This window comes from Myxocyprinus asiaticus, chromosome 19, assembly GCF_019703515.2.
Source record: "Myxocyprinus asiaticus isolate MX2 ecotype Aquarium Trade chromosome 19, UBuf_Myxa_2, whole genome shotgun sequence".
Classification (NCBI taxonomy): domain Eukaryota; kingdom Metazoa; phylum Chordata; class Actinopteri; order Cypriniformes; family Catostomidae; genus Myxocyprinus; species Myxocyprinus asiaticus.
In genome coordinates, this window is record NC_059362.1 from 26,108,684 (window position 1) to 26,121,228 (window position 12,545).

The 12,545-nt window shown below is 39.0% G+C and overlaps 1 protein-coding gene across 1 annotated transcript in view; it reads left to right on the forward strand.

Moving 5' to 3' along the window:
• Positions 1-12,545, forward strand: part of LOC127409952 (nesprin-1-like) — a 195,613-nt gene that overhangs the window by 97,959 nt on the left and 85,109 nt on the right. Inside the window, exons 68-74 of the mRNA XM_051644943.1 lie at positions 4,171-4,497; positions 4,690-4,842; positions 5,120-5,284; positions 7,366-7,542; positions 9,422-9,568; positions 11,412-11,537; positions 11,822-11,998. Coding sequence (XP_051500903.1) covers positions 4,171-4,497; positions 4,690-4,842; positions 5,120-5,284; positions 7,366-7,542; positions 9,422-9,568; positions 11,412-11,537; positions 11,822-11,998 — 1,272 coding nt within the window. The remainder of the gene's footprint in view (positions 1-4,170; positions 4,498-4,689; positions 4,843-5,119; positions 5,285-7,365; positions 7,543-9,421; positions 9,569-11,411; positions 11,538-11,821; positions 11,999-12,545) is intronic.

Genomic DNA, 12,545 nt, shown 5'->3' on the forward strand with positions numbered 1-12,545 from the left:
TGTTGCTGAGAAATGGATATGAATGCAGTGAATATGGATACAATGAATGCAGACTAAAAATAATATTACAGTGCAGTACAGGGTAAATCAATTTTACTGTGGACAAATGTAATCACATTTTGTTCTTTATCTATCAACAGACTATGACTAGGTATATACTGTATATGATCGACACATTTGATCATAAAATTAATGAAACCTAAACAAATAAATCTAGGCATATATTTTAAATCTGCAAAAATAGATAAACACTTGTGGAGGGATTTTTTCTTTTTACTCAATGAAAGGAAGTGATGAACAGATGAAACTCTCACCCATTTTTATCTTGTGGCTCAAGAGCTATTGATGTGGCCTGATAAAATTACACACACTACAGTCTATAACTCTCAGAGGGCCTGGCACAGTTTTACGCCCATATTTGAGATGGTAAGAGCCAGTGTGTTTGTGTGTGTACATACTGTATGTGCGAGTCTCTTTTTGTTGTAGACATATTGATCATATACTGAAGAAGACAAAGCAACAAAAGCTTTAGTACAATATCACCCTACACACACACACACACACACACACACACAAACACTTCGCATACTCCCCCACTGTGAGAGCTGAGATGAAGGAGTGGTCTGTCTTTGGAACCTGCTGGCACAGACTGTGTAATTGATGCAATGTCCTTGCAGCTTCAGCATCACATGCCCACTCTGCTTTTTCACACACACATGTATACAAACAAATACACAAACAAATACATACATATCAATACATGCTATTTTACTCTGCCTTCTAATGTTATCCATGTCATTGGATCGATGGTGCTGCACAGATGCAGCCGACCGAAGTGACATGGTGACTGTCCAAACACACACGCACACACACACTTACATACTCACACAAACACTTTTAATGTTCTAGCATGGTGTTTTTTTTTTTTTTACTGAGCTAACTATATTTTGTATCCCCTAAACCTAACCCCCACACAAACCGTTATGCATTTATTTTTTATACATTTTTATTAAAACATTGTTTGTTTGTTTTTCTTTTTGATGAGAGTTGGCTGTGTAGGACAGTGTAGGTGATTTCAGGTTTTGTTATCCTACACCACACACACACACACACACACCCCAATATGCAAACATGGAGAGTATATACATCCATTATTTTAAACGGCAGCAGTATAGGCGTATTAATTTTTTGAATTAATAAGCATGCAATTAGTTGTGAATTTTTATGCCATCCACATTCATATTAACCCATATCATATGTCTTGGCCCAATTATCCTTGTTCCTACATCTTTCTGCATCAGTAACTTCTCATTTGAGTGTAAAGATGATCATTAAAACACTGGACCTCCTTTCCCAGTCACTGACCCAGCAGAAGCCCCACATCCAGCTGTACAGCCAGGGGCTTCTCGTGTACTGCTCTTTGTAGAGACAACAGGCTGATATCTTATAGAGAAGCTTCCTGCTTAAAGGTAAAGGACAGAAGAGAGTAGGAAGGGCTGAGGATGCTTGTTGCTGGGGAAACCCCGCTGCGGCAGCCCTATTTAAGGCCTGGGTAATTGGGTCTTCCTTTCATATCTCTGTCCGGGGCCTCACTAGGTCTTCACACATAGGTGTCAGGAGCCTGGCAGGCTTCAAAGAGCCCATCAGAAAAGTCCACTTCAGAGGAGCACTCTTACAACATGAAGCCTCACATGAATAGAGGGGATCAGAAATGGTCAGAAACAGGATATACATGTCTTGTTTGCACACTGGGGAAGGCATAAATATTTCTCCTTTGGCTTATTAATTTATTGAATTTTTTAAAAATATTTTTGTTTTGTTTTGTTATTGTGGCTCTTTTTGTACCCTTTTATGTTGTTTTGTTTTAAAAGAAACATTATATAGTAGTGTTTTCCAACCAGGTGTATGTTTACCCTACGGGGCAAGACTGTGGCTACTGGGATGAAAGCTGGGATTCTTGGAGCCCATAGGTCCACACACAACAAACACAACAATTTGAGTAGTATTGATGGAAGGAGCCCAGAATTCCTGGCTACGGCCCTGCTATGGGTACTTTTATTTATTTATTTATTTTTTAATATAATTTTTTTTTTATTGATTCAAATAGTTGACAAAGAAAAACAAAACAATTATACATTGAATCAACATTTAACTCCCTCTATTACCCCTGCCCCTCTCCAATCACCAACCCAACCCCGACCCCCAATGAACATCCCTGTGGTCACACATAAGTACACATACGCAAAAATAAAAATAAATAAATATATATATATATATATATATATATATATATATATATATATATATATATATATATATATATATAAAATAATCATATACATCTAAAACTACACCTCTCTCTCCACAGCTCCTCCCCGAGACTCCCCCAAAAACTCCAAGTAACAACCCCATTTCCCATCAAATGACTCCCAGTTTCCCATCCTTCTATATGACACCTCCTCAAAAGCAGCCACCCTCCCCATCTCCATTCACAACTCCCGAAATGAGGACACTCCAGCCGACTTCCATCCCTTTAAAGCAATCTGTGTGCCTGTCATCACACTGGTCAGAACCCAATTCTTTATGTGTTTAAACCCCTATTTTGATGACCGCCCCATCGCCTAAAATACAGAGTCTGGGGCAAAAAGGAACCCGAGTGCCCAAAACGTCACACACAAAACTCTGAACTTTCAACCAAAATTCTTGGATCTTAACACCAAAACAAAAACCATCTACTGATTGGAATCACCAGCAGGTGGGTGTGTCCTTAAGACCAAGCCTATACAATCTAGAGGGGGTCCAATAGAATTAATTGAATTGCATAAGGTGCACCCTTGCATCTCCAGATACAGACTTGACATTTTTTAGAATCCTAGCCCACACTCCCACCTCCAATACCAAGTTTAAATCTTTCTCACATAATCTCTTGATAGAAGTTAAAGCTCCGTCCCCCAGACTCTGAATTAGCAGGGAGTAATACACTGATGCCTCATGACCTTTTCCAAAAGTAGTAATCACCACTCCCATAGTATCTGCCACTTTTGGGGGGTGTATGCTACTCCCAAAAATAATACAGAGCAGATGGCACAGCTGTAAATACCTAAATAACTGAGATATGGGAATCCCAAAATGTTGAACCATATTTTCAAAGGATCTCAACACTCCACTCTCATATAGGTCACCGAGTGTAGTCACCCCTCTCACAATCCACTCTTACCTGCAGAAAGGGGACTTATTAATATATAATTTTGGGTTCATCCATATGCTCAAAGCAACATTTAAATAAATGTCCGAATTTAACACTCTGGACACTTTTGTCCATACCGAGTGCAAATGCAAAATAACGGGGTGTAACATAATTTCTCCGATTAGTTTGATAGAAAGGCTTTGCAATGGCGAAATAGGGGAAAGAAATCCTGTTCAATTCAAAACTAGGGAGGGGCTCTCTCAGGTGGAAGCAACCGATGAGCCATATGTCTGAGCCTGAATGCATAATAATAAAACAAAATCTTGGGTAGGCTTAGCCCACCTTTGTCAGTTGGCTTATGTAACTTATTGAAATGTCATCTGGGACGTTTACCATTCCAAATGAAGGACTTTGCTATGCTATCAAATTGCTTGAAATAAGAGAGGGGGACATCTAGAGGGAGAGATTGTAGCAGGTAGTTGAATTTTGGAATACAATTAATTTTAATAACATTAACCTTCCCAATCATAGATAAATGTAATGAAGCCCACCTGCCCACATCACTCGAAAAACTTTTTATTAAGGGGTCAAAATTAACTCTAACTAAATCACAAAAATTTGCAGGGAATATAATGCCCAAATACTTAATGCCCTGTTTGGGCCACTGGAAGATGCCCAGCTGAAAAGCTGTCGCTGGGCAGTACGCTGTCAGAGCCAAAGCTTCGGATTTAGACCAATTGACTCTATATCCTGAGAACTTAGAAAAGGAATTAATAATTCTGTGGAGGCAAGGCATAGATCTAGTGGGGTCGGAGACGAATAATAAAATATCGTCTGCGTAGAGCAAAAGCTTATGCGCCATACCTCACGCCACCACCCCTGGAAAATCATCTTCCTTTCTTATCGCAGCTGTTAATGGTTCCAGGGCAAGACAGTGTTATGGGTACTTTTTAAAAAGAATGTAATATTCTCTCACTCTGCAGTCTCTACAGGGGGAGATGGATCATGGTCACAGCCTATTTAAAACATTTCGAGAGCGTGCTGAGCAGGCCGTTTCTTTCCTGGATGACCCTGGAGCATCCAGGCTAGAGAGGGAAGTACAAAAAGGGCGATCACAGCTTGAAGAGCTTATACTGGGGCTACGGGAAGAGCATATAACCATAGAAAGGAGCATTGTGCTCTATAAAGATTTCCAAGAACGATTCAAGGGCCAAATGCAGTGGCTTAGAGAGATTCGCGCTTTGCTGAGCTCTACTGTAGAATCCAAAGCAGAACTCTACTGGAGAAAAGCCCAGCTGGCCAAGTACAAGGTAGGAGAATTTTTTTTTCACAGTATTCATCCTAATTGAAAGCTATATTTATACAGGTACATATAATAATATTTTGGCCAATTAATTGCTGGTATTCAGAACTGTAAATAGACAGACAGACAGATAGATTTGCAGCACTGATGTTTAGAACTCTTAAAGAAGCTTCAGTGCTGGTTGTTCTGTTGTGTCCAGGCTGTGGAGCAGACGCTGCTGTCCCGTGATTCTGCTGTGAGCTTTGTTCTAGAGAAAGGAAAAACTCTGCTGACACTCCTCAACTCCCCTTCCATCACAGACAACATGACCAGACTACAGGCAGACTACCAGGAGCTGTGTGGCTCAGCAAGGGTGAGCTCTCACATTCACTACAAGGCTACTTTACATAAAGCCAAAACTCTTTTTCCTTGCTTTTTTGAAATAAAAGTGTTTGACTCACTATGCAGACATACTCTACATGGCAAAGCTACCTTCCCAATACACTCAGAACATTTATATAAAAGAAGCTGCAAAAATTTATTATTCAGCATAGATATAATATCCAAACAATCAGCACAGTTACCGTTTGACCTTTTGCACTGCTTACAAATATCTTAATAATTTATATGATTTAAATCTATTACCTTAGACTCATGTTCTAAGATTGGAGGGCCAGGTGAAGAAACAGGAAGCTTACCACAAAGATCTACAGGAAATAGAGCGTTGGCTACTGCAGATGTCCAGCAGGATAATGACTCCTGACCCATCAAGTGGTGGCCTAGAATCTGCCACTCAGCAGCTAGCGAGACATAAGGTGACAAATCAGGTTCAACAGAAGAACAGTACCTCTCAAATAACCAATTTGACACTTCGTTTACCTTAATATAAAAATGTGATGTACTGTCATGTTCAGTGCTTGTTTGTAAGAATGTTATACAAAAGCATAACATCAAGAGTTCAGGCTCTATTTTCGTGAGTGCGCAAACTGCAGCGCGCTACGACCGTGCGCAAATGGGCATGGGTTGGAGTGCTTGCGCTACTGTGGGTGTGGCGCACAAACTGTGGGTGTATTGTATGTAAATGAAGTGGCTCAAAGCGCAATTTGCTATTTTCCTAAGAATTTGGACGTTGCACTAAGACATTTCAATACCACCTCTTAACTCGGCTCAAAGTCCAAATTCAGGTTCTGCATTTGCAGTTTGGAGATTTCACCAGCAGGTGGTAATAAAGTTCATGTCCAAATTCTAACAGTACAGAACATCAAATAATGTCCTTGGCTGCGTTCCATTTCAAATTTTTATCTCCTTCCCTCGCAAACTTCACTCCATCTCATGGACTCGGATGTACGTCACTGCTTACGTTGCACGATTGTCCACTGCTGGCAGAAGACGTGCAATGGGTTTAACTGGAACACCATTGCACGTGAGAAAACAATGTTTTCGGAGATTGATTTCAGAGGCTTATGTATAAATCTCGTATGTTACATTTCTTTTTTCATTAGAATGAATTGTTAGAAAGGATTAATCAACATTTACACAAGCGAAAATGTTAACAACAATGAACACATAGGCTATTACTGTGTGATAAACTGTTAAAGGTTGCTACATGTATTATGCTGTTAAATCTCAATATAACTTTTCTAAACTGCTTAATTGAACTAACTTCACTTCCATCACACATTAGAGTTGTGTGGGGGTGGTGTTTATGAAGTGCAATCTACTGTCATGGCACAATCGAGTTGCATTGTGGGATATGGAGCTGCCTGAAGCATTCATCAGAGTAGAAACGCTCCCTCGGTCAAAATCGAGGGGTTGAGGGTCTGTCAACAGAAACTTCACTCCATCTCACTTAACGAAGTGGAACGGACTTCCAAAATGGCAGCGGGGATGCCCCCAAGGGCTTAGGGGAGTTAGCAAGTGGATGTTAAAAGGGAAGTGGAACGCAGTCCTTGACGATCGATGTTGAAGCCCTTTGTTATATCAAAATATGATGAGACTTGTGTTACATTTTCTAGAGGTCATGGTTTATTTTTTCAATTATTATTATTATTATTATTATTATTTTTATTTTTATTGTTATGTTTAAGTCACTGCAAAAGGGAGAGAGAGTAGGAAGGAGAGAGTAAAATGTTTAGATTTGGCATGATTTTTTTGACCACTTATTTTATTTTATTTTGATTATATTTTCGTTTCGTTTGAAGTGTAATTTGAATTAAAAAATATTTGTGGTTACATTTTTTTGTATTTCATTAAATTAATTTCAAAATCAATACCGAGAAGTGAAGTGCGTGCCAATACCATCACTGGTAATACTAGCTATGATTTGTGTGTCAGTAGATTAAAATGATTAATAATACTTACACTCTCTGTAATTTAATGGAGCCTACATCCATATCTTGAACCACATTTTCCATGCGAATAAAAGGAACGTGTCCCATTTAACAAGGACACACAAAATAATGTAAATTAATATTTTTATTCTTCCAGTTCACTGCATAGAGTCCATTTACATTACCAACTTCTTATGAATGTACTGTCTTTGTGTATATCGCTGGTGCTTGACAGGGAATGGACTGTATAATAGAACGGAGACGGAGCCGGAGAAGAACCTTCATTGACCAAATTCACCAAACCCACTTGCGCCTACACATAGCGCATGCTTGCACAAAAATACCAATACTTCATAGCCATGCCCATTGACTTTGTGCTTATGAGTTAAGGCATTGCGCTGCGCTTAGCGCTTGTGCACTTAAAATGGGGCCCTTCCTGTTAAAATCAGGATTGTCAGGAATATTATATGCTACTTCTATTAGAACATTAATTCCTTCTGAAGAAGACTTCTGTAGACTCTGCCATTCATAAATGTGTGTTTGGACATATTGTCGGATCATCTCAGGCCATTATGGAGGAGATAGCGGGCTTTGAGGAGCGTCTGGCTGCACTGAAGGAGATGGGAGAGGAGCTTTTGTCCGGCTGCAGTGAGCGCGTCCAGGCTCGCCTTCGCCAGCAAATTCAGAACCACCAGCAGGGTGCAAGAGACAGCTACTCTGCCATCTGCAGCACTGCACAGCGTGTGAGTGTATTTGCCAACACACCTGTACTAGACCAGTATTGTGCCCATGATTACTGTGCTAAGACAGTTTCTGTAGACAGGAGTGTGATTGTATGTCTTTTTTAATTCATAAATAGTCAGGGTGGTACCCTGATCACTATCAACAATAAAAGCCTTTTAAATTGACACTATTAAATAGTATAACTTGATAGTAACACTTTATAGTATGATTCTATATGTTAATATTATGCATTAGCTATGATGAACGTCATGAACTAACAATGAACAAAATTTGTTGTGCATTCTGAGATGCTGTTCTGCTGACTACAATTGTACAGAGTGTTTATCTGAGTTACCGTAGCATTTCTATCAGCTCGAACCAGTCTGGCCATTGTCTGTTGACCTCTCTCATCAACAAGGTGTTTCCGTCTGCAGAACTGCTGCTCAATGGATGTTTTTTGTTTTGGCACCATTCTATGTAAACTCTAGAGACTGTTGTGTGTGAAAATCCTAGGAGATCAGCAGTTACAGAATTGTTTTCCCCATGGGTGATGCAAACATTAACTGAAGCTCCTGACCCATATCTGCATGATTAATTCTAGTGTATGTGAAAACTGTGAGGAATTTTGAATTTTTAGTGCTTATTAATTGTAAGATTTCTAGTTGTTGTGTCAGTGTTAATGTGTAATTTGCTCCTGCTCAACTCAAAGTTTGTTCCGGCAAGCTCAAGTGTGCCAGCTTATTACCAGTCTGCCTGAATTTCCTGATTATTTTAATCCACCTTTCCTGGCTTCCTAGTTGCACTAAAGTGTTAACAAAATACTTCTCTCAGTCTATTAGTCTTTTAAATTAGATTAAATATACCCTTACCAGGCAGTCAATAAACCTGCTAGTTTGGCAGTGTCTGGCAATGAAGTCCACCATACTTGACATTTTGGCATGCATGTCAGTGTCAATACAAGAAGACCCAATCAGGAGGCACTAAGAAATCATTTCTCCATGAAAGCATATCATTAAAGTCTATGGCAATGAAAGTGAGCACACACACCCCCTTATCTCCCTACTTAAGATCTTGCAGGATCCCACTAAAAGCTGCCACCTGCTTTCCTCTAAGATCCGTAATCACAGGCACCCCAAATATGGCAACTGCAGACTACTCTCTGCCATATGACACATGCCTGCTCTGCCACTCTCTGAGCAAACCGCCCAGTCTATTAATACCTCACCCCCTTCCCTATGCCAGTTTTATTTTGCCCATCAAGTCCAAATCAGTCAACACAGCCCCAGACATTGCTAAAACCCCTCCCTCTTTGTTTGCTAGTTTATACCCTCTACCAAACATCTTGTGCCAACCTTGCCAGAACAATGCCGTCCGGTAAATCCCGCCACCTGGCAATCTGGTCAATGAGTTCCACAGTCTGCATGTGCTCTGCCAACTCTTGCCGTCTGCCAAAGTAAGCCTGTTATTGCCTGCTCCCTGTGAGTGTTTTTGAATTAAGAATGTCAGTCAGCGTCAGCTTTTCTGCTCATGAGATTAGGGATGCCAGAGCATTCAACACCTGTCAAATGGGCTTTGCTTTGTTTTGACCCGATTTAGCATGGCTAACGTGTGTCCCACTCTTGTCATTTTCCCTTTTGCCCCGCAAATATGTCTGAGTCATGCTGTTCATATGTTTTATACAGCTTAGTATTACTTGCTACATCCTGTGAGGTTTCTTTCCAGAAAATGGAGAACAAAGTTTACATTTTATTTTATGTATTGGATTAGTTTTGACCTCTATGAATTATATATTTTTTATTTTAGTTCAATTAAAATACCACTCACACTATATTCAGTGTGGCATTCAGTGTGGTAATTTTAAGTCTAAAACCAAACACATCTTTCTCTCTCTTTGTGCAGGTGTATCAGAGTCTGGATCGGGAATTGCAGAAGCATGTAAGTGTGCGGGATACTTTGCAACAGTGTCAGACATGGCTTTCAAACGTACAAGAGGAGATACAGCTTCCTGTGCAGACACCACATTGCCTTCAGGAGGCACTAACACAGGTATACATTATTAAAAAAAATTACTTTATGTATGTACATTGACTTTACAGCGCAATGAGAGAATTGGTAAGAGAAGGTCAGACAACTCTATGTAATGTCAATGTCAGTTTATTTATAGAGCACAATTAAAAACAACAACAGTTGACCAATGTGCTGTACAACAATTACAGTAGAAACATATAAAAGGTTTACTATATAAAAATAGATATTCAAAAACAAGGTAAAATACAAAATACATTAAAACATCACAGTATATCAGAGTTGGTTATAAGCTAAAGTAAAGAGATGACTTTTTAACTTTGATTTTAATTTGTGTACTGTTAAGGCAGTTCTAATAGAAATAGGTAGGCTATTCCAGAGCTTGGGTGCTGCTACAGCAAAAACACGGTCACCTCTCAGTTTCAGTCTAGACTTCGGGACAGTTAAAAGTCTCTGGTTGGAAGACCTAAGATATCTCACATGATGGTGTTCAGACAATAGATCAGAGAAGGAAGATGGTGCTAATCCATTTAGGGATTTAAAAACCAAGAGTAATAACTTAAATTCAGTTCTATAACGAATCGGCAACCAGTGCAGAGAAATTAAAATTGGTGTAATGTGTTCACGTTTTCGTACACCAGTCAAGAGCCTGGCAGCAGCATTCTGAACCATTTGGAGCCGAGCAAGGGATGACTAGTTCATTCCTATATAGAGAGAATTACAGTAGTCAAGTCTTGATGAAATAAAGGCATGGATCACTCTTTCAAAGTTCTTGAAAGAAAGAAAAGACTTAACTTAGCCAAAACACATTGGTGGAAAAACTAAATTTGACAACAGAATTAATCTGTTTGTCATACTTAAGCGCACTATCAAATAAAACACCCAGATTTTTCACAAATTGTTTAACATAAGTGGACAAGTCACCAAAATTTAGGTTTAAAACATTTAGAGACATCCAAGACTTTACATCAGATAGACAGGCCAGTAGGGATTCTAAACAACTCTTATTTTGTTTCAAAGGCAGAGTGTCATCTGCATAACAATGAAAAGTCATACTGTGTTTCTTAAAAATAGAACCTAAAGGAAGCATATACAAGGAAAACAAAATGGGAGCAAGAATAGAGCCTTGAGGCACCCCACAGGAAAGAGGATCTGCAGAAGATGAGAAACCACCTATACTGACTGAAAAACATATATTTTTGAAATAAGATTGAAACCAGCTAAGAGCATTTCCTTGGATGCCCGTACATTGCTCTAGACAGGAGATGAGAACAGCATGGTCAACTGAATCAAATGCAGCTTAGATCTAAAAGCACAAGTATTGCAGAATCCCCGGAATCAACTTAATAGTATATAAGTAAAAACTGTCAGAAGTGCAGATTCAGTACTATGATGTGTTCTAAAACCTGACTGAAATACTTCAAAAATCTTATTTCCATCCAAAAACTCTGTAGTTGTTGAAGGACTATTTTCTCAAAAATTTTAGAAATAAAAGGGAGGTTAGAAATAGGTCTACTTTTAAGAAGTGTTTATACAGTAGCATGTTTGAAATAATGTGGTACAGTACCCGTTACAAGGCACTTATTAATAGTCAGTAGAATACTAGGTCCAACAGCCTCAAAACATGTTTAAGAAGATGCAGGGGAATAACATCAAGGTGAGAACCAGTGGGCTTTAGCTGACCAACAATTTCTTGTAACAATGAAAAAGAAACAGGTTAACGCACTAGTGCAAGTAGAAGGGACAGAGGGATCATATGCAGATGAAACAATATTTGATCTAATATTGCTTATCTTGTCAACAAATCTGAACTATCAAATATATCTAATTCGGTTTCTGGGGGTTTCCTTTAATTTCCTATCAGATTAAGCAGGATCGAACTCTACAGGAGCAGGCTGGCACCTATTTGCAGCTGGTGTGCTCTACTTGTGATCTGTCTGATAAGAAGGTGCGAGAAATGGCCGCTGAGATACAGCAGGTCAAACTTCAGGTCAGTGACCTGTTCCACGATCTTCTATGCCTTTCAGAAATGCATTAAAATAAACAATATTTTTAACTCATTTCAAATGGTTGAATATGTAAATGAATCTTACTGGGTGCATATTTAAATGAATAAATACATTTGAAAAATAAATAAATACATTTAAATAGTAATAATACATTTCTTTATTAGTCTATTAAACTGATCAATATTTCACAACCTCTCATGTCATGCCAAATACTGATTAAATGACTTGGTCAGAAAATATACTGAGGCTTTTGCCCTGAATACAGATCGAGGAGAGGATGTTGGACTCTCAGGATCTAGCGGAGAACTGGAGAGAGATCAAGGACTTGCGATCTAATCTTGAGTGTCGTCTCCTCGAGGCTGAACAACTCCTCCAGAGCATGTTGAGGAGGCCAGCTGAGCTTGAGCCAAAGGTTGCTCAGAACCAGTTGGACCAGGCTCAGGTAAGCTATGTGACCAAATGACAGCCATTTGAAGACAGCTTAATGATTAGCAATTTTTTATGAAACATGAGTTACAGTAAATTAGATTTTTTTCAGAAACACTACAGAAAGTTTAAGACCATATGCATATATTTGCATAGATGTGCAGTATTTGTATATCGGTTTGTAAGATGCAGTCTATTATGTATTGCTGAAAGCTATTGTGATCTTTGACCTCTGTTACATTTCCTGGCAGGAAGCTTCATTCACTAATAAAGATTTCTCCCCAGATTACTTGTCTGGGTGTAATTATAGATGTGAGAATTGATTTGTCAGTGCCTGTAATAACAGCATCCAGGCAGACCCCTTCATTGTGTGTGAAAAAAAAAAAAAAACAGATATTACCATCTCAGGACGTGCTCATATTTGTCAACAATAGAATGAATGAAAACCCCAATTACCTCAAAGCTCACTCACTGCCAGTAACAGAGGGTGTCATACAGAGCTGTCCATTTGGGAGGATATCAAATAAAGACAGGCAGGATTTATTAAAAAAAAACCCCGCATA